General features: G+C 35.7%; 1 protein-coding gene across 1 annotated transcript in view; it reads left to right on the forward strand.

Moving 5' to 3' along the window:
- The window catches only part of CCDC85A (coiled-coil domain containing 85A), a 171,472-nt gene extending 147,741 nt beyond the window's left edge, over positions 1-23,731 (forward strand). Inside the window, exon 2 of the mRNA XM_053712028.1 lies at positions 22,661-23,731. Coding sequence (XP_053568003.1) covers positions 22,661-23,620 — 960 coding nt within the window. The 3' untranslated portion in view covers positions 23,621-23,731. The remainder of the gene's footprint in view (positions 1-22,660) is intronic.
- The last annotated feature ends 2,244 nt before the right edge of the window (positions 23,732-25,975 follow it).

Genomic DNA, 25,975 nt, shown 5'->3' on the forward strand with positions numbered 1-25,975 from the left:
TTAAACATTTAACTTAATTTTCTTAAAACCAATTTAAATGTTTAAAAGCTACTCATCTAAAATGCGAATTTCGTCATTATTTGTTCGTTTTCTTTAAATCTCGTTGGTGGCTTTATTTGAATATTCGCTTCATTCATTCTTCGAAAAAACAAATTAATGTACATCTCTATTATCTATACCTATATTTCTATATGAATATTGTGACAAAAATACCCCTCTCCCAGGGATTTTATCCTGTGAACAGCTTTGACACAGTCTTCACAGCAGAAAGTACTCCATTAACAGACAATTTGCAGGTATACAGGTATAACATAAACAAAAAACAAAATAAATCCTTGCACAATGGCGCTTACTAAACATAATAAAGGATAGCTGACTAGAGTTGTGCGGCTTTTCCACACAACTTAAAAAAAATTACAATCAGGTTTAAAAACTCACAGGCCTGGGGGCGTGTCTAGCAGCCATCATGGTCGGCAGCATAAATGAAAGCAGAGCAAACAGCGCTTGTAAAATTGCTGTTTCACTACAAACTACAGATGCCTAACTTGATAACTACAGCTAAGAAAATAACTCCAGACATATCTCTGCCCCACACTCTAGACCGTTAAGCCTTCTTGTGACACATTACTGCAGGCCTTACGGATTCCCCTCCCCCCCCCCCCCCTGTGCTGGGGGTTATCAGCACAAAAACATCCTAGTGTATCCTACTAAACAGAGTCTCTCAGTTGACTTCTGTTGTAATGGAGGAGGAAAGCTACGCAACGATAATGACCCTACTAGCTAACTTTGAAAATAAAATCTCAATACGCTTCGACCAACTTTCACTTTTTGCACGTCTGCAGCACACAGAGAAGAATGATGTTGCCTATATGACGAAGAGGTCAGATGCAACAATGCAACTTTGCGGCAAACAAGCTGAAGAAATTAGCCCTTTCATTGAATTTCAGGTCTTGCAGGAACCACCCAGGGACCTCAACCACATGGGTGTTGTGGAACCGAGTGATGCACAGGCTAATCAGCAGCGGGATAGTGGCTATATTCCAATTCCTCTTGCTGCCTCTGAGAACTGGACTAGAACAAATATGAACTCATTCTCAGTCAAAGCCTGGGGAGATGCGGCCGGTCTCCCGGGTGGCAAATGGGGCCTAAGTATATCTCAGGATGTAAGCTTTAGTGACCCCTTGCTAGTGACCCCCTTTAGGGTGGTAAGAGTTAGCGGTTACTCCCTTGACTGTATGAAAAAGTGACAGCCTGTGATCTGCACACCAATTAACTCTTTAGACTTTATCCCCGGAACACTGAGTCAACGCAGAATTGGGATAGGGTAAAGGCCTCATATATATCTGGGATATGCAGAGTCTTTTTGTTTACCTCTGCTTTGTCTCCCCCCAGATTTGAGCTAGTAATCTGAAAGCTAGTGACTCTCTGTGCAGTTGGATGCACTTTCTCTGGGCCCCCGCTGAGGCAGAGACAGCATGGTTTATGTGAGTGGGGGGCTCAGGGTCAGTGTATTATTTGTTTATAACTATGCAAAACCTCTATAAAAAAGATTTTTTTTTTTAAAAAAAAAACCTCACAGGCCTAGAACCTCCAGACTGCAGCAGTCTGCTAGCTTGTAGAGAAAACCTGAACTGGATTCCTCACCTGCAATTCTCTGCCATATCCAAACTGAAGAGTGGATTATCACCCTGAAATACGCAATTACGTCATTTTCGGACGAATGCACATTTGTCATGAAAATCTGATTTTTCTTTCATTTTAATGAAACAAATATCCGAATGAACGAAATAAATATAAATTCAGTATTTGTTTTGTTTTAAACTAAATGAATCCTGAATAATGCAGTCACCATATATTCAGGGAAACAAATTACCCTCAATATTCGAAACACAAATTTTGTCTAAAATGAAAAATGTAATGGCTGCACATCTCTATTTCATAATACATCTTTAATACCACCGACAGCATTGCATAATTTGTGGGAGAACATATATTCCATTGTACACAATCCCCTTAGCTCTGTTATATATCACTCCCCCAGCTCAGACCCAGCAACCTTAGCAACAAGTGAGTGCATTCTGGAGAGACTATCATCATTTCCAAGTTTACCTCCTGCTCTGTATTCAATAAAAAAGTGAAATAGTTGCAAACTTAGGAACCAAAGGGGAACTCTACTATTTTTCTCTTGGTTTTCCCTCATCCATGTAAGTGGAGTATGATCAGTCACCAATCTGAATTTCCTACCTAAGAGATAATATTTTATAGCGTCAACCGCCAGACACTCCCTCTCCACTATTATGTATTTCCTTTCATAAGGATCAAGATTCCTACTCATATACAAGACAGGTTACTCTTCCCCCTGTCTCTATTGAGAAAGGACCGCTCCCAGACCCACATCTGAAGCAGACTCCACAGCAGTCCCAGCACAATGGTAAAAAAGCTTCCAACCCAGGAGTTGTAGTAAAATCAAACATATTTATTTTCAGAGGATAAATGCATCAAACCATTAGAAGTAGCAGCCAATAAGTCATACACGTTTCCTCAGCAGAGACATAACTTTATCAATGCCTTGTGGAATGCTGGACCGGCAATCTTACTTATAGGGCTTAATAACACCCCCCCCTAAATGTTTAACTCTGTGTGTACCATGCTAAATACTATTGCCGATACCAATATCCACTATATAACACTCATGCAGCAAATATATTTACAACATATTTACAACATATCAATCTCAGAATTGCACATCATAAACATGTGTCAAATTTATCCAAGCGTACTTATATGGGCATATGCTTTAAGTTTCAACCAACTAAGGACATTTTATCATTTATAAGGAAGCTGTAACATGATTAGTTAATTAAATGCAAAATGAGACATCAATAAACACTTATGAGAAATAGGGTACGATCTGATTTCTTAGGAGCTAAAAGCAAAAAATAGAGTATAAACAGAATATGGTAACGAAATGAAAAAAAAATTATACTTTTATATGAAATCACTATTGCATTCACAAACAGTCAACGTATTATGGGTATCAGTCTACAAATAATTTAACATCCCATTCACTGTTCAATCCAATGGGTACCCTAGGTCCCAACTGGAAAATCCAGAATACGTCCTGTTGTTTTAGTGTCTTAATCCTATTACCCCCTTCTGGGGTGCCTCTGGACATGCTCTATGCCCTGTACTGATAGTAAGGAACTGTTGGATGCATGATATTTTTTTGAAAATGTATGGCTCTGGGAGTAGTAGATTCCGGATCCTCTATCGCACGTAAGTGCTTCTGGAGATAGAAATCACCTTCAAATAAAAAGAAATTGTGCGTCAGAAGGTATTCAATTGGTTTTATAATGAAATCTTTGATGTTAACATAATATTCTGAGTACCTATCCAAAAAGAACCCATCTGTCTGTATTCCCTGTTGGTGTGGGATAGAGGTATATAGTGACACCACATTAATAGTTAGAAAACTGTAGTCTGTTTGCCACTTTATTTTCTCAATTTGAGATATCAAATATGTGGTGTCTCTGATATAACTCTTGAGATTAGTCACCAATGGCTGTAGAAAAGTGTCTATTATTTCACTTAAAGGCTTATTCAATGAGCCAATGCCCGCAATAAAGGGGCGTCCAGGTGGTGTAACAGGACCTTTGTGGACTTTCGGTAAATAGTGGTATACTGCTGTCACTAGGTGATCCACCCTTAAATATTCCAAATTTTTTTCAGTAATAACTCTATTTACTGCTCAGTCAATTATGGAACAAAGAGACATCCTAAACTTAAAGGTCGGATCAGTAGTAAGTAACTCATAGACATCTTTATCTCCCAACTGTCTGTTAGCTTCCTTAACATCGTCTGTCTTATTTAACAAAACCACATTACCTCCCTTGTCAGAGTTACGAATGACAATTATTGTTTCAGACCTAAACTGTTGAAGTGCATCAAAATCTCTATTGTTCAAATTATTTTTAACATTATCCTTCTTATTAATACATTGGTTTAACCGACTTAGTTCATTCTCAAGTTTTCTGAAACACCTCAACAGCATTAGTTCTTGTATGCACAGGGTAAAATGTGGATTTCTGTTTTAATTTAGTTAGTGTTGGTTCATTAATTCTCACACTGTCATCAAAGCCCTCACTCTCCATCTGTAGAGACGTTAATTGTAATTCAGTACACATATCCTGAAAATTAAAATCATCCCTAGTGCCTATTTCATTATTCATACCTGTTGTTACAGTAGGTATGTTTTCTTGTTGTGTAAAAAAATGTTTTTTCAACAGCAATGATCTCACAAATTTGTTTACAGAATCAATCAATGAGCTCAGCACTCAAACTGGCTTATCTCCAATTTTAGAAATGATGCAAGTGGTAAGGGGTTACTGCATACCCCAAGTCCATCAAAGTATCCAAATAAACCACAGCACCAAGGATGTCTTCACAAAATTATACCTTTATTTTCATGACACAAATTTGTTTACATCCACAATAGTTCTAAAAAGATTAAAGTGGCTAGTGGGTGAAAAATTCAGACCAAGTGACAGAACTTTAATTTGACTATCTGTCAATTCATAGGAAGATAAGTTAATAAAATTAAGTTTATCTATATGTATTTTTTTCTCCTGACCCTGTCTCTGTTTCCTTGGATATCTGTGTTGTTTCTCTTGAGTTGTATATTTTATTCCTGTTTGTTTTTTCTCCCACCTCTATGTGTTTTCTTTTTTTGTCCTTCACTTTGTTCCTGACTATTCCCTCCCCGGTTTTTGACACATTTCACTTAATCTCATTAAAAATTAATAACTAAATAATTCCTATTTAAAACTAAATAAATACTTACCTGTAAAATAAAACCCTAAGATAGCTACAATATAACTAATAGTTATATTGTATCTATCTAAGGTTTTATTTTACAGCTTAGTTTGTATTTATTTTAACTAGGTAGACTAGTTAGTAAATAGTTATTAACTATTTACTAGCTACCTAGTTAAAATAAAGACAAATTTACCTGTAAAATAAAACCTAACCTGAGTTACACTAACACCTAACATTACAATAAAATTAAATAAATTATATTAAAAAATACATTTATCTAAATTACAAAAAATAATAAACACTAAATTACACAAAATAAAAAAAGAAATTATCAAAAATAAAAACGAATTATTCCTAATCTAATAGCCCTATCAAAATAAAAAAGCCCCCCCAAAATAAAAAAAAAACTCTAGCCTACACTATACTGCCAATAGCCCTTAAAAGGGCCTTTTGCGGGGCATTGCCCCAAAGAAATCAGCTCTTTTACCTGTAAAAAAAAAAAATACAAACAACCCCCCAACAGTAAAACCCACCACCCACACAGCCAACTCCCCCAAATAAAAACCTACCTAAAAAACCTAAGCTCCCCATTGCCCTGAAAAGGGTATTTGGATGGACATTGCCCTTAAAAGGGCATTTAGCTCTTTTACGGTGCCCAAAGTCCCTAATCTAAAAATAAAACCCACCCAATAAACCCTTAAAAAAACCTAACACTAACCCACAAAGATCCACTTACAGTTTTTGAAGACCGGACATCCATCCTCATCCATCCTTATTACAGAATCTAATTGTGCCATCAGTCTTTTTTAACCTGTAAATTATTTCTTAGTAAGATAAGTAGTAGTGTTTGGCTTTTTCACTACTGGTGAAAAGTACGTCGAATAACAACATGTGACGTCATTACCTGGGCGGAGACCAACCTTCTGAGCCTAATATCGCAGCAAAGTAGACATTGTTTGTATCGAAACAGTCCTGTGTTAGCGAAGGCTTTTGCTGTGGTTTAGTTCTCTTTTTATGCCTTGTACCATCACACTTGTTTTTATGATTAAAATTTATTGAAGTGTTAATTTGAGTCTACCTCCACATACTCCTGCTTGCAGTCTCCTCTGTGCCTTTATATCTAGAGCTTTATGTGAAGCTCTAGAAAATGTAAGTATTCTACATACCATTTGTCTCATTTTGAAGTTTCAACAGGACTTTACTATTTGCAGCATTTGTCTTTTCCTTTGAGGTATTGTCCTTGGAAACCTGCAGAGACCATCCACTTCAATCCTGCACATTATAAACCCTTATATGCAAATGACCTTTTAGCACTATATATATATATATATGTGTGTGTGCGTTTGTGTATATATGTATGTGTATACATTTTTTACACATATAAACACATAAATGCACATGCATATACAGTATCTCACAAAAGTGAGTACACCCCTCACATTTTTGTAAATATTTTATTATATCTTTTTATGTGACAACACTGTAGAAATTATACTTTGCTACAATGTAAAGTAGTAAGTGTACAGCCTGTATAACCGTGTAAATTTGCTGCCCCCTCAAAATAACTCAACACACAGCCATTAATGTCTAAACCATTGGCAGCAAAAGTCAGTACATCCCTAAGTGGAAATGTACAAATTGGGCCCAAAGTGTCAATATTTTGTGTGGCCACCATTATTTTCCAGCACTGCCTTAACCCTCTTGGGCATGGAGTTCACCAGAGCCTCACAGTTTGCCACTGGAGTCCTCTTCCGCTCCTCCATGACAACATCACCTAGCTGGTGGATGTTAGAGACCTTGCGCTTCCCCACCTTCCGTTTGAGGATGCCCCACAGATGCTCAATAGGGTTTATGTCTGGAGACATGCTAGGCCAGTCCATCACCTTTACCTTCAGCTTCTTTAGCAAGGCAGTGGTCGTCTTGGAGGGGTGTTTGGGGTCGTTAGCATGTTGGAATACTGCCCTGCGGTCCAGTCTCTGAAGGGATGGGATCATTCTCTGCTTCAGTATGTCACAGTACATGTTGTCATTCATGGTTTCCTCAATAAACTGTAGCTCCCCATTGCCAACAGCACTTATGCAGGCCCAGACCATGATACTCCCACCACCATGCTTGACTGTAGGCAAGACACACTTGTCTTTGTACACCTCACCTGGTTGCCGCCACACAAGCTTGACACCATCTGAACCAAATAAGTTTATCTTGGTCTCAATGGACCACAGGACATGGTTCCAGTAATCCATGTCCTTAGTCTGCTTTTCTTCAGCAAACTGTTTGTGGGCTTTCTTGTGCATCATCTTTAGAAGAGGCTTCCTTCTGGGATGACAGCCATGCCGACCAATTTAATGCAGTGTGCGGCGTATGGTCTGAGCACTGACAGGCTGACCTCCACCACTTAAACCTCTGCAGCAATGCTGGCAGCACACATATGTCTATTTCCCAAAGACAACCTCTGGATATGACGCTGAGCATGTGCACTCAACTTCTTTGGTCGACCATGGCAAGGCCTGTTCTGAGTGGAACCTGTCCTGTGAAACCGCTGTATGGTCTTGCCCACCATGCTGCAGCTCTGTTTCAGGGTCTTGGCAATCTTCTTATAGCCTAGACCATCTTTATATAGAGCAACAATTCTTTTTTTCAGATTCTCAGAGTTCATTGCCATGAGGTGCCATGTTGAACTTCCAGTGACCAGTATGAGAGAATGTAAGAGCGATAACACCAAATTTAACACACCTGCTCCCCATTCACACCTGAGACCTTGTAACACTAACGAGTCACATGACAACGGGGAGGGAAAATGGCTAATTGGGCCCAATTTGGCCATTTCCACTTAGGGGTGTACTCACTTTTTTTGCCAATGGTTTAGACATTAACGGCTGAGTTATTTTGAGGGGACAGAACATTTACACTGTTATACAGGCTGCACACTAACTACAATACATTGTAGCAAAGTGTCATTTCTTCAGTGTTGTCACATGAAAAGATATAATAAAATATTAACAAAAATGTGAGGGGTGTACTCACTTTTGTGAGATACTGTACATATATATATATATATATATATATATATATATATACATACATACATACAGTATATATATATACACTCATACATATTTAGTCATATATGTATACATTATAGCCCTTCCCAGTCAAATACCTTGTGATATACCCATTAACCTTATCCCTTTTAATCATTATAAAACATTTTTATTAATATTTATATAAAATATTTTTTTATCAGAAAGTTTATATATGTGTAATCATTTTTTTTTTTTTAACATATTTTTGTTGTGCTTGGTGCAGCTTTTTTTTCTTAACTCATACACTTTATATAAGATCTTCAGGTGCGTTAATCCGCACATTTTTACTTTCAACTTGTAATATGCATGCTAGTTAGCACAGTCACAATATTGCTTATTGTATTCCACTCTAACAATAGTGCGCGACTTGTAATCTAGTCCTTAATGGCTGATGTTTGCAATATAGCTATTAGCATTATTAAGGATAGAAAAGAGACTACATAGGGTAATCCATCTAAATAATTTTTTTACCGTCTATAATCGTATATGGAAAAAAGACAGAACAAAAAACAACTAAACATAAAATAGAAAATTAAAAATGAAGTCTGACAAAAAGTAAAATCAGCAGTCTTCCATTCTCACCAAACCCCCCTCCTTGTTTATGAAGGCACAATGAGGCCAGACATCATCAGGGTTTTGCATTGATCTTTATATATAGTAGTAGAACCTCTAGATAGTCTATAAGAAACCCTCAGAGTCAAAACCAGATTTCAGAGAAGAATTATCCAGCAAGCTCTACTTTAAATATACCCTCTATATCCTAGGGGACAGTTTGCTAAGGCAGTCCATATATGGGAACATTCTGTGAGCCATATATAATATAATAATAATAATAATAATAATAATAATAATAATTTTGCGATTTATATAGCGCTTTTCTCCCTGTGAGACTCAAATTACTTTACAAATATACCAACATGAAGACATAAAAGTTAGGAGTTTCTGAAGGTCAGATAAGCGGACTGAATGCCTGATGGAAGAGGTGGGTGGGTCTTTAGCTTTTTTTTAAAAGTCTGTAAGGACGGTGCCTCTCTGATTGCACACGGTAAGGAATTCCAGAAAGTAGGGGCAGTGTGGCCGAATTCTCTGGAGCCTGAGTTTGTCCTTATTCTTGGCACTGAGAAGAGGGATGTGTTGGCTGACCTAAGTGAGCGGGATGGGATGTAGGGTGTCAGGAGCTCTTTCAGGTACTGTGGGCCTTGGTTGTTTAAGGCTTTGAAGGTCATCAGGCCAATTTTAAAAAATGTTTGCCATTTAATTGGAAGCCAATGCAGGGAGTGGAGAACAGGTGTTATGTGGCAGGAGTGAGTTTGATTGGTCAGTAGTCTGGCTGCTGCGTTTTGTACCATCTGAAGGTAATAGAGTTCTTATTTTTTTTTTGGAGGCCCAAGTAAAGTGCATTGCAGTAATCTAGCCTAGAGGATACAAATGCATGGATTAATTTTGGCATATCATCCTGTGGAATTAAGTGTTGTATCCTGGCTATGTTTTTCAGATGAAAGTAGGCAGATTTTATTATGGAGGAAATCTGCTGTTTAAAAGATAGTCCAGCGTCAATCAGCACTCCAAGGTTTTGTACCTTTGCTGAACTAACCAGTTCAGAGCCTCCAAGCTCCAGGCTAGTTGGGTGATCATGGGATATTTTTGATGCCCGGGGTCCCCTCACCAAGAGTAACTCTGTTTTGTCCGGGTTTACTTTGAGACAGCTAGCATTCATTCATTCTATGAGGTCTGTTAAGCAACTGTTTATGCGGCATGCTGGGTAGAAAAGTAGAGTTGTGTGTCATCAGCGTAACAATGATACCTTATCACATGTCGGTTAATGATGTCCCTCAGTGGTAGTAAGTAAATTGCGAATAGCATGGGAGACAGGATGGATCCTTGTGGAACTCTGCAGGCCAATTCTGTCGGTGCTGATGAGCTTGATCCTGATATTACTCTCTGTGATCTACCAACGAGGAAATATTTATACCAGTTAAGGACTGTGCCTCCTAGACCACAGATGTGCTGCAAGCACTCTATTAGAATACTATGGTCAGTGGTGTCAAATGCAGCTGAGAGATCCAGGAGGATTAGGATGGAGTAATCACCTTTGTCTCTTGCCATAAGGAGATCATTTAGCACTATGACTAGCGCTGTTTCAGTGCTGTGGAATGGATAGGGATGGATAATCTAGGTCACTACCTTCTTTATCAGTACTGGGTGTAGCTAGAGAGATGGAGCTCTCAAATAATTTCAGAGGAACATTCTCTTTGGTAACAGTCTCCTGTGCACACAAGATACTGTCACTGGGACTAGAATGCATGATGAACCTCTTATTCTTCTTGTAGCTTGTTCCATCTTCACTTGATATCTCATCATTATATGAGTCTCCAGCCCACGGAGTGTCAAAAACCCTCACATCCCCCACAGAAGTAGGCAGTGGCTCTGTAACAAGGCATAACTGGTGCTTGATCTCTTGGAAGTGTTGCATATGTAAATGGCCCAACTCTCTCTCTCATTTATCAGTTATATCCATCATAGGCAGAAAGGGGCAGTATCAGTCTTTCTTTGTAAGAGTCTCTCTGATAAAATCTAATTACTATTTGTCCATTTTGGGATATAAGCAACTGTGGGTAAAGATCGATGTAATGTAATTCCCCCATCTACACAAAATTTTTTGCCTCTGCCTGGTGGGTTGAAGGGGGCGCCTCACCGATCTTCTGGCATCCACCCCAAGTGAACATTGGGGAATGAGGTTTACAAGGGGGGTAAGGAAACCCCCCCAGACGGAGACAAAAAAATAGTGAAAATGTGTGAATTACAGTGCATCGTATATATGTTTGATGCAGTGACTCGATGCACTCTGAGAAGATTTATCATGTTACATCAGGCTTTACACACAGCTGCTTGGGTAATGTCAGGTTTACCCAGGTAATGCTATGATTACCCAATTTCTTACTTTACCGGCAACATATATATGTCTGTTAATACATAAATACACATTTAAATACATAAAACATATGTACACACATATAAACACACACATATAAACACACACATATATATATATATATATATATATATTTATATATACATATATATGTACAGTACATATTTAGACATGTATATGTATGTATCTCTATGTTAAAGCCATTTGCAGTCCTATTTTTTCTCTAACACATAAGACCTCATATATTTGAGCCCTTATAGCTTTTTTATCCAATATTTTTTTAATCATTTTATTAGATATTGTTATTATGAGTGTAACTCATACCTCCTCACATTCCCGTCTACAAGACTTCTCCAGACTGGACCCTATTTTGTAGAACTCTCTGCCTCACTATACACGACTCTTCCCTAGTTTTCAAAATTTCAAGAGTTCCTTAAAGACGCTACTGTTTAGTTATGCATATACTATATACTAACATTTTTCTATCTTAGTTCCTCTCCTCCTTTAGTTATCCCCTTGAACCTCCTTAGCATATAAGCCTACGACCCTAGCTGCTTTGTAGATCACTTTCATGAGAGATGATTTACAACAGTTAAACTATTGGCAGGACCCGCTATCCCTTTGTCTCTCATAACTGTCACCTTGCATATTAGACCCATCTCTTTAGCACTGCAGAACCTGTTGGCGCTCTACAAATAACTGATAATAATAATAATATTTTTAATCATTAACTTCCTAAAGTATATGATCAATTATTCTCACTTCCAAACCTTTTGCGTTTCCATTATGGTGTTGTTATTACAATACGTTTTAAAAATCAAGTTCTGAAAATTTTTCATTTTTATGCTTTGTTTTGTACATCTAATATAGATTTTATGACAACTAGAGGCGAGATTACATATGCGTCGCAGGTTTCAGCGCAACTGCTGAAACACATGCCACCCATAAGTTCACCTTGCACATCAGGTGAATCACATATACAGCGGCGGCAGGTCAGATACTGCCGTAAGTCGGATAAACTGGCGAGGTTCAGAAATGTGCGCAAATACACATTTCTGGAATCGCCAGTGACTTATGGCAGTTTAAGATCTTCTTGCGTATAAGTAAAAAAAAAAAAAAATTCAAATCGCCCGTAAAAGTCTAATCCACCTCCCAAAAATAAACCTGACATGTCAAAACCCCTATTCCGCCACCCCCCCCACATCGCGACTAATACTAATAAAAGTAATTAACTTCTAAACCGCCATCCACCCACAGCACAATATACCTAATAAATGTATTAACCCCTAATCCACAATCCCCCCACATCGCAAACTACCTAATAAATGTATTAACCCCTAATCCGCCATCCCCCACATTGCAAAGTATCTAATTACACTATTAACCCCTCATCTGCCAACCATACAACGCAATTTACCAATTACTATTACCCCTATAATGCAATATACCTAATTAACCTATTAACCCCTAAACTGCCAACCCCCCACAATGCAATATACATAATTAACCCCTAAATCGCCATCTCCCCACAACGCAAATAATTAATCTAATCACTAAGCCCCCCAACCTAACATCCCCTAAGTTAACCCAAATTACATAACACAAAAAAGACTAGCTTACTAATAAATTAATTAAAAAGGTCCAAAATAAAAAATCCTAACCTACAATTAAAATAAAAAATCCTAACATTACATAAAAAAAACCCTAAGATTAAATTAAAATAAAAAATCTAATATTACAAAAAATAAAAAAATCTAAAATTACAGAAAAAATAAACAAAATTATCCAAAATAAAAAAATGTAAACCTAATCTAATACCCCTATAAAAATAAAAAGCCACCCCAAAATAAAAACACCCCCTAATCTAACACTTTGCGCTGTGGGGGGATGGCAGTTTAGGGGTTAATTATGTATATTGCGTTGTGGGGAGTTGGCGGTTTAGGGGTTAATAGTGTTAATAGGTAGATTGCGTTGTGGGGTTGGTAGTTTAGGGGTTAATAGTGTTAATTGGTAGATTGCTTTGTGGGGGTTGGCGGTTTAGGGGTCAATAGTGTAAATAGTGTAAGTTGACAGGTATATATTGCGTATGCGTTAGGTGTTTGTTAATACTTCTAGGTAGTTATGGTACTTATATATTCAGTGCAAGGCTTGCTGCGCCTGCCTATGTGTGGTGAGGTGAAAATGGAGTAACATTTCTCCATTTTTGCCGCGTAAGTTCTTGTGCTGAATATGTGATACCAATTTGCGACGCCGGTTCTATGTTTGTTAGTTTATGGGAGTAAAAATAGCAGCCGACGGGTGAAATATAAGCGTCGTATATGTGATACCAATATCTGACTAAAAACAGCTGCCGCCGGCTTTTGCAGGCGACGCCACATATGTAATCTTGCCCTAGATTTCAATTGCTAAATTATATAATTTATTGAAGAATTAAATCTTTGAGAATTATAGATTTTTTTAAAAAATATTTCATTTATAAAAACAGGTGTTTTCTATTCTATGGATATAGTTACAAATGGGACATCTAGATCTAGACCTCTAAACAACAACAATACAATATTTTTAAGAGACAAGACAAAACTTATCAAACAAATTGAGGGCCCTATTTCTGTGGGAACTTACAATCTAGAAAATATACCCTCAAAATGTAAGCTTACTCAATTTTTTAATATATATATATGTCCAATTTCTCTTCACCCTTTGGAATTAGCCTTTGGGTATGTTAGATTTCCACCTCTGCAAATGTCGATATAACAACCCATTACATTTTGTCTTTTTTCTTTAATTTGAATATGTTGCTATAAAACGAAATCCAAAAATGTTATGCCTCCATAAGATTTTTTGTAGAAATGATTCACATTTAGATAAGTAATCAAATCCATCTCAGAATCCCAGGTGCTTTTACAAATTAAAACTATATAATCAACATATAGGGCTAAATTACAAGTGGAGCAATATCATTAGAGATAGGAGCATAAATGCAATCGCAAGGTCACGGTATACTTAACGCTCAAATTCATGTTACAAGTGGAGCATTATAAAAATTACCGTAAATTCTTTTACGCGAACTGGCTGTAATTTACGCTCGCCATATTTTCTATGGGGAGCGTAAAAAGCTAATTTGAGCTTGTATTACAAGTTGAAAGTAATTCACTATCTCCTAGATTAGGAGTTTTGCGCTAAACAGTGCAAAACTAACGCCAAAAAAATTGTGTTATTGCACTCTTCATAGCACTGCCATTACGAGTTCCTGAAAAGCCTCCTTGCGCTGTGCGTTAACCTCCATACCGTGCAAAAGTCAAGGGCTGAGTTTACGTGGTCGTGCACGCTTTCCCCCATAGACATCAATGGGGAGAAAGTGTTAGAAAAAAAATCTAACACCTGCGATCGCGAAATGGAGATTGCCGTAACACAACCCTATTGATGTCTATGGGGAAAAGAAAGTTACGTTTAAACCTAACACCTTAACATAAACCCCTAGTCTAAACACCCCTAATATGCTGCCCCCAACATCTCCGACACTAAATAAAGTTATTAACCCCTAATCCACCGCTTCCCAACATCGCTGACACTAATAAAAGTTATTAACCCCTAATCCACCGCTCTCCGACATCGCCGACACAAAATATAATTATTAACCTCTATTCCGCTGCTCACCGATATCGCCGACACTAATAAAAGTTATTAACCCCTAATCAGCTGCTCCCTGACATCGCTGACACTAAATATAATTATTAACCCCTAATCCACCGCTTCCCAACATCGCTGACACTAATAAAAGTTATTAACCCCTAATCCACCGCTCTCCGACATCGCCGACACAAAATATAATTATTAACCTCTATTCCGCTGCTCACCGATATCGCCGACACTAATAAAAGTTATTAACCCCTAATCAGCTGCTCCCTGACATCGCTGACACTAAATATAATTATTAACCCCTAAACCGCCGCCCCCCCCCCACATCGCAAAACACTAAATTAAACTATTATCCCCTAAACCTAACACCTTAAAGTAAATAAAAACTTACCTGTGAAATAAAAAAACTAAATTTAAACTATAAATTAACCTAACATAACTATTCTAATAAAATTAAAAAAACTACCAATTAAAAAATCTAAATTACAAATTTAAAAAAAACTAACACTATGAAAAAATGTAAAAAATCTAAAATTACAAAAAATAATAAACACTAAATTACGAAAAATAAAAAAACTCTAAGATTACGGAAAATAATAAACGAAATTATCAAAAATAAACAATTACACCTAATCTAAAAGCCCTATAAAAAATAAAAAAGCCCCCCAAAATAAAAACACCCCCTAACCTACAATAAACTACCTATAGCCCTTAAAAGGGCCTTTTGTAGGGCATTGCCCTAAGTTAAACAGCTCTTTTACCTGGAAAAAATACAAAGTAAAACCCACCACCTAACCAGCCCCCAAAAATAAAAAGCCTAACTCTAAAAAAAATTTAAGCTACCCATTGCCCCTAAAGGGGCATTTGTATGGGCATTACCCTTAAAAGGGCATTCCACTCATCTACACTGCCCTTAAAAGGGCATTCAGCTCTTTTACACTTTACCCAAAGCCCTAATCTAAACCCCCCAACACCGTTTGTATGGGCAATGCCCATACAAATGCCCCTTTAGGGGCAATGGGTAGCTTAGGTTTATTATTGCGGGGGGTTGGTTGGGTGGTGGGTTTTACTGTTGGGGAGAATTTTTATTTTTTCCAGATAAAAGAGCTGTTTAACTTAGAGCAATGCCCTACAAAAGGCCCTTTAAATGGCTATCTGTAGTTTATTGTAGGTTAGGGGTGTTTTTATTTTGGGGGCTTTTTTATTTTTATAGGGCTATTAGATTAGGTGTAATTGTTTTTATTTTTTAATTGGTATTTTTTATTTTATTTTAGAATAGCAATGTTAGGTTAATGTATAGTTTAATGTTAGGTTTATCTTTATTTCACAGGTAAGTTTATATTTATTTAAGTATTGTTATATTGTAATTTTAATATAAAGTTAGGGGGTGTTAGGTTTAGGGGTTAATATTTGAATTTAGTGTTTTGCAATTTGGGGGGCCAGTGGTTTAGGGGTTAATAGGTTTATTTAGTGTTTGCGATGTTGGGGAGCAGCAGTTTAGGGGTTAATATATTTAAATAGTGTTGTTGATGTGGGTGGGCGGCATATTAGGGGTTAATAACTTTATTTTATAGTCGCAATGTGGGTGGGTGGCAGATTATTGGTTAATAGGTTTAATATAGGTTTAATATAGTGTTTGCGATGCGGGAGGGTGGCGGTTTAGGGGCTAATAGGTAGTTTATGGGTGTTAGTGTAGTTTGTAACATTTTAGTTATGAGTTTTGTGAAACATTTTTGTTTTGCAAAATCCATAACTACTGCTCTCAGATGGTGGTATGGATCGTGTCGGTATAGGCATTTTAGCCGGACCACACAACCTGTAATACGGCGCTATGAAAATCCCGCACTCAAACGTAATTTTTTGAGTGCGGAATGGACGTTGCATTACAGGCTAAAATGCTTGCGGTATAGCTATACCGCCGAGACTCGTAATATGCGTTACTGGCCATTCCAGCGTAATGGACAATTTTCAGCGTTAAAAGCCGCACCGCAAAACTCGTAATCTAGCCGATTATAACAAGCATTTATGTCTATATTAGGGTCATTTTGGTGATTATGTTCAGTTTCATATTAAATTACAGTTATTTGCTATATATAAAAAAATAATGCATTATTATTTCTAATTTAAGTGTCTACATCTTAGTGGTCTGTTATATAGACTAAATCTATTAATAAACTGTGAAGCAATGTTACAGGTATTTTAATAATAAAAATAAAAATAGAACGAATATTTGCAGTAAAGTCAGGAGTTTTTGAGAATTTATAATTAGGTTCATAAGTATTGGATATTGTTAGAAGAAAAAAAATGGAGTTGGTTATATAACTAATTTGGGCTTCAAGTGCAGAAAGTCAGCTTTCATGGTATTTACATCCAAACTGGGTGTATGGTTTAGGTATTACATCACTTTTTATATGTAATGTCCACCTTGTCAAGGGAACGAAAGTAATTAGACAGTTGACTCTCAATAGAGTTCAGGGTTTTTTGTTGAGTTCACTCCTCTTGAAATTATTTATTAATGATCTTGAAAGGGGGATTTAAAGTCAAGTGTCAGTTTTGGCAGATAATACTAAATTAACTATGGCAATAAAGTATGAACAGGATATTACTTCTATACAAGCGGACTGGGCAGGCAAGTAGCAGATGAGATTCAATTTAGATTAATGCAAAGTTATGTATTTTGACAGCAAAAGTAAACATACAATGTATACTTTAAATGGGGCTTAGTTAAGGATATCATTAAACAAGAAAGACTTGGGAGTTATTGCAGATAACAGACTTGGCAACAAGATGCAATGTCGCATAACGAAAATATAATTTTGCCTCATTATAAATCAATGTTAATGCCCAGCCTTTAATATGCAATGCAATTTTGTGCAGTTTTTTAAGAAGGACATTATAGGACTATAAAAAGTGCAGAGAAGGGGGCCAACATTGATAAGGGGAATTGAAGATTTGCATTATGAAGAAAGTCTGAAAAAGTTGCAGTTATTTACACTGTAAATAAATGGTCTCAGAGAGGATACAGTAAGAAAACCAAGGATAAAGAATGATATGCCTAATATGTGTATGTATATACACAAATAGACATATTAACACATATAGTATATAGATATGCAGTATATATATATATATATATATATATACACATATGTACATATACATACAGATATTTAGACATGTATGTATGTATGTGTATATATATATATATATATATATATATATATATTCATTGCAGCCTTTCCATTCAAATACCTTGCCATATACCATATTACTTTTAACCCTTATAACTTTTGTTTTTATTATTTATATGAATAATCTTTTATTAGATAGTGTATATATAAGTTTGTATTTATGTGGTGTTTGGTGACAGTGCGACAGTGCGGATCAGGTCCGACAGACCTTGCTGAATGCGGAGAGCAATACGCTCTCCGTATTCAGCATTGCACCAGCAGCTCTTCTGAGCTGCTGGTGCAACGCTGCCCCCTGCAGATTCGCGGCCAATCGGCCACCAGTAGGGGGTGTCAATCAACCCGATCGTACTCGATCGGGTTGAATTGCGGTGATTCCTGTCCACCTGCTCAGAGCAGGTGGACAGGTTATGGAGCAATGGGCTTTAGACCGCTGCTTCATAACTGGTGTTTCTGGCGAGCCTGCAGGCTCGCCAGAAACACGGGCCCTCAAGCTCCATCCGGAGCTTGATAAATGGGCCCTTATGACTGTTTATTAAGATGTGGGGCCGATTTATCAAGTGTCATGTCCAACAGACATCGATAAATGTCAACAGCATATGCTGTCGGCATTTATCATTGCACAAGCAGTTCTGGGAACTGCTTTTGCAATGCCACCCCCTGCAGATTTGCGGCCAATCGGCCGCTAGCAGGGGGTATCAATAAACGCGATTGTATGAGATTGGGCGGATTGATGTCCACCGCATCAGAGGAGGCGTACGAGTTAAGGAGCAGCGGTCTTAAGACTGCTGCTTCTTAACTCCTGTTTCCGGTGAGCTTGAAGGCTTGCACGGAAACAGGGGTAAACAGCCCCATTTGGGCCGTGATAAATCAGCCCAGTGGGGTCAATCGTCTGTTTCATTTCTTTCTTTTCATCACTGCTTGATTGTTTACCCCACTAGGCTAATGTGTCTGCCTGTGGCTTTTGTTCATATTAATTTAAGCAAAATGTACCATATCTTTTTAACCAAAGATAATTTGCTCATAAGACCTGTTTTTTAAGTATTTTTCCCCGAGTATTTAATAATGTCAGTATCAGTATCAGAATAAGACAACACAATACAGCCCTAAACTGATTATATAAGTTTCCATATGTTATGAGATGAAATATGAATATTAGACTTTATTAGGACATTACAGTATTCTGGAACTGGAATTGGAACTTAAATATAATGCTTTTTGTGCTATGATAATTTGGAGTGACGATAGTTTTATTTTAAGTGAATTGGATGTCAAAATTAAACTTTCTTAATTTTAGATTGTATTTAATTAAAAAAAAATATACAATTGTTATCAAAACTTTCTCTTCATATCTATTGTAATATTGTTGCTCAAATGATGCACATACCTCAAGCACTATATATGCAACAGAGTTTTAATAATGTTTCAAACAAATCTTTTGGATGAAACATATTTCTTGCCCATGCACATCTCTAATATATAGTGTGTATTTTTCTTATTAATGTTTTATTTAAAAAAATTATACAAGATTAAATGGATATAAAGGGGAAATAAGAAAATATTTAAATGTATAAAAGCAGTTTCTTATTGCACTATAGCTTGCGCATATAGTTAGTTTAAAGGGACAGTCTACTTGAAAATGTTTATTGTTAAAAAAGATAGATAATCCTTTTATTACCCAGTCCCCAGTTTTACATAACCAACACTTGTATCTAAGCCTCTGCAGACCGTCCATTTATCTGAGTGCTTTTTACAAACTTGCATTTCAGCTTATTAGTGCTGACTTCTACATAACTCCAAGGGAGTGAGGACAATGCTATCTATATGGCACACACGAACTAGCACTGTTTAGCTATGAAAAGCTAATAAAATGCACTGAGATAAGAGGCGGCCTTCAAGGGCTTATAAATCAGCCTATGAGCCTACCTAGGTTTAGCCTTCAACAAGCAATACCAAGAGAACAAAGCACATTTGTTGATACATTTAATGGCCACAAAGTGCTTAAAAATGAAGCTACAGTAAATTTCACTCCAGAGCTGAAGAAGGCTGGTGATAGGAGGCTACATGCATATGTGTGATTGGCTTGGCCTGTGTTAAAGGAACATAACACACATTGCTGGACTTTTTCTGTACCTCTTGTTGCTGAAATTGTTTTTCAATGGCCAAAATTTGGGGCATACAGGGACAAAGATGTATGCCGGACTTTATTAAATCTGGCTTAAAAAAGTGCAATAACTTCTGGAGATGTCTTTAACTATATGTTTAGCCCCTCTTCAAAGGGTTTAACCACGTAGTTACATGCAAGCAATAGTGCAATAAGAAAATCCTCTAATGTCTGCCTTTTCTTATTTCACATTTATAAACATGTAAGGCTGAGATAGGTTCTGGGCTATTATACATCTAGGAAAAGTTCAAGGGCCATATAATGTTACAGCTTTTAAAACATAACTGTAATCTATATTATAAAGCATGCCTGCATAAAAGTAGTATGTCTTTTTTATGCTGCTGATTAAGATATTAATTTCTGTTATTAACATGTCTGCTTATACTATAAAAATGTAATTTTCCACACTGTATATTATATTCAGTGGTTTGTTTCTTCTAGTCTTTCCTTGAGATCATTGTTATGGATATTTTACTCTCTAGTCTGTTGGGTATACTGAAAGCAAACAATAGTGATCTATAGTCTGAGAACGGTTGCCATGGTTTTTCTCCATCCACTGAACGCAACAAAAATCCTATAGGAATTAAGGGGAAAAGAACATTATTGCACTAGTGAGTAGTTTGTTATCCAAGTTTATGTTCCATGGTGGTAGTATATATTCTATTTTCTTTTATAAAATTGCTGCAGTGTTTATGAAAATAAAAATAAACATTGGTTCCATTGTAAATGGCAGAAAGACATACTGTATACATGCTTATACAGCTGAAATAATCAGGATGATTAATTTTTGTGCATGTCTAAAAACAAATCTATATTTATTTTCCATATTGCAATGGAAAAGTTTAATTTACGTAGATGGCAGATTTGGTTTTATCATTTGTATTTCATCATATTGAAGTTACAATGCATTATATGACACTTCTGGTAATGTTCTGAATGGATTCAGCAAAAATTGAGTTGGAACATGGAGGTTGATTTAACAAGAGCCGAATGGCCCTTGTTCCTGTTGTTTCCATGCGAGCCTGATTGACACCACCTCCTAGCGGCTGATTGGCCGCAAATCTGCAGGGGGCGGCATTGCACAAGCAGTTCTGGTGAACTGCTTGTGCAATGATAAATGCTGACAGCATATACTGTCGGCATTCAGCGATATCTGTCGGACATGATACACTACAGCGTATCATGTCGGACAGACATTGGTAAATCTACCCCAAAGTGTTTAATTGATATGTATATAAAAAGACACAAAGTTTTTTATTCATTACTGGTATATCCATTTTCAGCAAAATTGTATGTAACTCTAAAATTATAAGCATTTAGTCCTTGAGTGCCAATGACAAGCTTAGGTGACTAGAATATCTATACAATTTGAAAGATACACTTTTTGCCTTTAAAAATGTGATGTAAAAGATATAGAACTTTAATTCTGAGCTAATACATCATTATCAGTTGTGTACTTACTACTGATATTCATTGGCTGATAGACATACATTGCTAGTGCTAATTGGCGGACATGTACAAATCCTTAATGTAACTATCAACCAATAAGTAGGGATGGGCGAATGTGCAAATTTTCGAATTTCGAATGTAGAACGAATGTTATTACCGAAATTCGAATTCTAAATTCGAATGTCGATAAGAACGAATATTCTTAAAAATTCGAAAATCGAATGTTATTTACAGTTTTCGAATGTCACTTTTGAATTCGAATGTTTATAATTATATCGAATGTCTACATTCGAAATTTGATTTCGAATATAAATTCGAATTTTTCGAATTCGAATATAAATTCGAATTTTTCGAATTCGAATATAAATTCGAATTTTTCGAATTCGAATATTGCATAATTCGAATATTACATTTAAAAGCATTAGAAATACTATTACAATCTAAATTCGAATTTTTCGAATTCGAATACACGTATTGCATAATTCGAATATTACATTTAAAGAAAAAGCATTAGAAATACTATTACAATCTAAATTCGAATTTTTCGAATTCGAATACACGTATTGCATAATTCGAATATTACATTTAAAGAAAAAGCATTAGAGATACTATTACAATCTAAATTCAAATTTTTCGAATTTGAATATTGCATAATTCGAATATTACATTTAAAGAAAAAGCATTAGAAATACTATTACAATCTAAATTCGAATTTTTCGAATTCGAATACACGTATTGCATAATTCGAATATTACATTTAAAGATAAAGCATTAGAAATACTATTACAATCTAAATTCGAATTTTTCGAATTCGAATATTGCATAATTCGAATATTACATTTAAAGAAAAAGCATTAGAAATACTATTACAATCTAAATTCGAATTTTTCGAATTCGAATATTGCATAATTCGAATATTACATTTAAAGAAAAAGCATTAGAAATACTATTACAACCTAAATTCGAATTTTTCGAATTCGAATATTTTCGAATGTAATCGTAAAATTCGAAATCGAACATTCGAAAATCGAATGTTAGAATGTTATGTAAACATTCAAAATTCGATTCGAACGGACGAATGTGTTAAAATTCGTGCCGTTTTTCGAATGTTGCGAAACATTCGCCCATCCCTACCAATAAGCATTAGTAGGGTTTACACAACTGATTGTGTTGTATTTGTTTCAGCTTTTTACTTCACATTTTTTAAACAGCAAAATATGTTTAATTTATGCTTTTTCATATAGATTATTTCAAATTATTGAATACATTATCCCTTAAGGTTACTTGTTCCCTTTTTACATAGATCATTTGGAGTCCTAGGGGAATGGTATTTAATAACCTGTTTTTAATAAATCACCAACTAATAATTTGTCTCTTTTTTATTTTTTAGGATGTAAATCAGAAGTTGCAAGAAGATAACCAGGAACTTCGAGATCTGTGTTGCTTCTTGGATGATGACAGACAGAAGGGAAAACGAATTTCAAGAGAGTGGCAGAGATTAGGAAGATATACTTCAGGAATCATGCAAAAAGAAGTTACATTATATTTGCAGAAACTAAAAGACCTTGAAGGAAGGCAAGACGAAATGGTTAAAGAAAACTTGGAGTTGAAAGAGCTGTGTTTCATATTAGATGATGAAAAAAGTGGTGGGGCAGGAAGTCAGAGTTCAATTGATAGCCAAATTAGCCTCTGCCAGTTAAATACAACAGCCAGTACATTGCTACGTGATGTGGGTGATGGGAGCAGCACATCTAGTGCAGGGAGCACAGACAGCCCAGATCATCATAAACCTAACCCTACCAATAGTCCTGAACAAATTCATAAAAGCAGGGGTGAAGGAAGCCCTGAGCACCAGAAACATGGAAGTGGCAGCCCGGAACATCTCCAAAAGCCTAGGATTTCTGCAAGCCCTGATCACCAGAAACATCTGAAAAGTGCAAGTCCAGAACATCATAAAAGCGTGGGTAAAAGTAGTCCTGAGCAGCAAAAGCATACTTGTAGTAGTCCAGAAAATCTCCAAAAACAGATATTAAGTAGTAGTCCTGAACATTATAAAAAGCATAGGTCTGGTGGTAGTCCAGAATACCAAAAGCTCAGCAGTGGCAGTCCAGAGCATCTTCAAAAACATACATTAAGTGGAAACTCAGAACATCTTCAGAAAGCAAGGGGCAATAGTCCTGAGCATCTCAGACAACATTTTGGAGGTAGTCCAGAGCATCTCAAACTTTTGAGTGGGAACAGCAGGGAAGGCACCTTAAGGAGACAAGTAGCAGATGAAATGTCATCTCATCACAGGAGTGTGTACAATGGAATGAATGGTGGGTCAAAAAGCCTACTGAAATGCCCATGACCTTAACTAGAAGTATCTGCATGTGTAAAAATGGAAAGAAAAATATCCTATATATCATGCACATAGTAACCGGTGTGATTTTATTTTACATGAGCACATTTTTTTACTGTATTCTAGCTATATTTTCTCATGTAAAATAAAACTATACTATTTGATCATTAAGGATGTTCTATTATCCTAAAGATGTTGTGGTTGATATAAGGGTAAATATAACACAGAATGGGTTTAAGTAATCCAAAATAGTTAATATTATGTCAAAACATTTACCCTATGATATTCACATCTTACATACAGAAAAAATATCTTTATAAACAACTAGACTCTGAAAATTACAATTGAATATGCTTTCATTTGAAATAAATTACAAGATACTATGCAATTAGAAAAGCTGCTGCTTGAGAAAATAAGAAAGATGAAAGTTATTATGCTGCCATTGAAATTTCAGTGCAGAGTGATCTGGCAAATATTTAGCAAACAGAGGAAGAAAAAATGCTTGATGAAATTTTAATATAGCATGAGTTCTCTTTGAAATGTTCTTACATTTCTAAATAAGAGGAGGTTATTGCAATTTTCTTGAAAGCAAGGACACTTTTAAAGATGTCCTCTATACCCCCTACTGTTTGCAATTAAAAGGGAAGTTTGCTTATAGGGGGGCATATGGTAATCTGATGCATAAGCAGTAGGAGCCCTTTTTTGTAGTTGATGTGGTGCTAAAAAAACATGAAAGTGTCCTTCAGGTTCAAACATTTTTTTTCCAATATTAGCTTCACTATATATAAAATTAAGAACCATTTCCACAATTTCTTGCTTTCTATTTTTTGTTCATTTACAATAGTGATGTAGATATAGTCTCTGATATTCCACTATCCAAATAATCTAATTATATATTTTTGCATTTCACACAAAAAATATTCTATTTCTCTGATGTAATGTGATTTTTGTGTTTATAATTCTCCAATATTAAGTGTACAATATAATGTTACATACAAGTATATTAAATAATAATAAGTTGTTATAATTAATATGTATTTCCTTTTTTATATTCCGTTTAAAAGAACAGTTCTCATAATACAATTTTAGAATTATTCCCCTGCTTATCAGAATTTATTTTAAGCTCAATTTGTGTGTTTGATCATAATAAAGTAATAATACAAAATCAACATAATCAAAGTAAACCTTATTAAATTTAACAAAACATTTTCTGTTATGCTAACTTTTTTTATATTTAAAACTATTCAGTTTTAAGGCATTATGAGTCACAAGAAATACAGTTATTTTTTAAAATTTAGATAACCATAAGAAAATATATTAGTTAAGGTTATCAATTTTATTACAAATGATTCTCGGGTCTTGGTCTAGGTATGCCTACTATATAATGTGAATGAATTTAAAGAATTTTTGCTAAAAATTATATTTTTTCCCTGTGCAAATCTGTGAGTGGATGGGAATGGGGAATGGGGAATGGGAAAATGCATATTATGCATTTAAATTTTGCATAATGTGTTTGATATCCTTATGAGATAATGATGTTGCTTTATACCTTGCTGTGTTGGAGATTTAAAGAGCTGTGTTTTTTTGCAAATGGGTTATTTTAAATCATCTGTTTCACGTATGTTTAGTTTTGCTTTTAGCTTTGATATTTTGTCAAAGGAAAAGATAAAAGAGTATAAAATATGGTTGTTATTCCCAGTTGGCATTATTAGTAGGAAAAAAAGCAAAAGTGCTGACTAATATTACCTTGTATATAAAATTAGAGGAAAGATGCAGTTACCAGGTTGTAGGCATCTTAAGTTTATCAAATTTCTACCAGTGAGTATCAAACCTGTATACACTACTGTGCATCAACTGATAATTAATAATGATGATCTATATATTTAAAGGGACACCGTACTAAATCCCCCTAACACACTTTTACTCATTACACCAGCTGCAGATTATTAAATGTATGGGAAATTATTTCCTCATTTTTATTTTTGTATTTGAAATATCTGTTTTTGTTCATTAAAACTATCACCTGATGTCAAGGAAATGCCCTTAATAATGGTCTGCATATAAAGCAGACCTTCTAATGGTGTCTATGTGTGATAATGAAAGGCTAATAATGGCTGGGGTTTAATAGGCACAAATATCTATTTAAGATAAAAATATATGTCTACCTTGTACTCCCCACTGGTAGATTAATTTGTTATATAATCTCCTGTTTACATAGCTTTTCTACAGATACAACATTTGTTACTTATTTTCAGTATAGGTGAGGATAAAAAAGGAAAAATTTGATAATTCAAATAAGAAAATAAAATAAAACTAAAGGAGAAGCATGCAAACAATTAAATACACAGAAGGCACACTATTGGG

The sequence above is a fragment of the Bombina bombina genome, chromosome 4 (genome assembly GCF_027579735.1).
Source record: "Bombina bombina isolate aBomBom1 chromosome 4, aBomBom1.pri, whole genome shotgun sequence".
In the NCBI taxonomy this organism is placed as follows: Eukaryota; Metazoa; Chordata; class Amphibia; order Anura; family Bombinatoridae; genus Bombina; species Bombina bombina.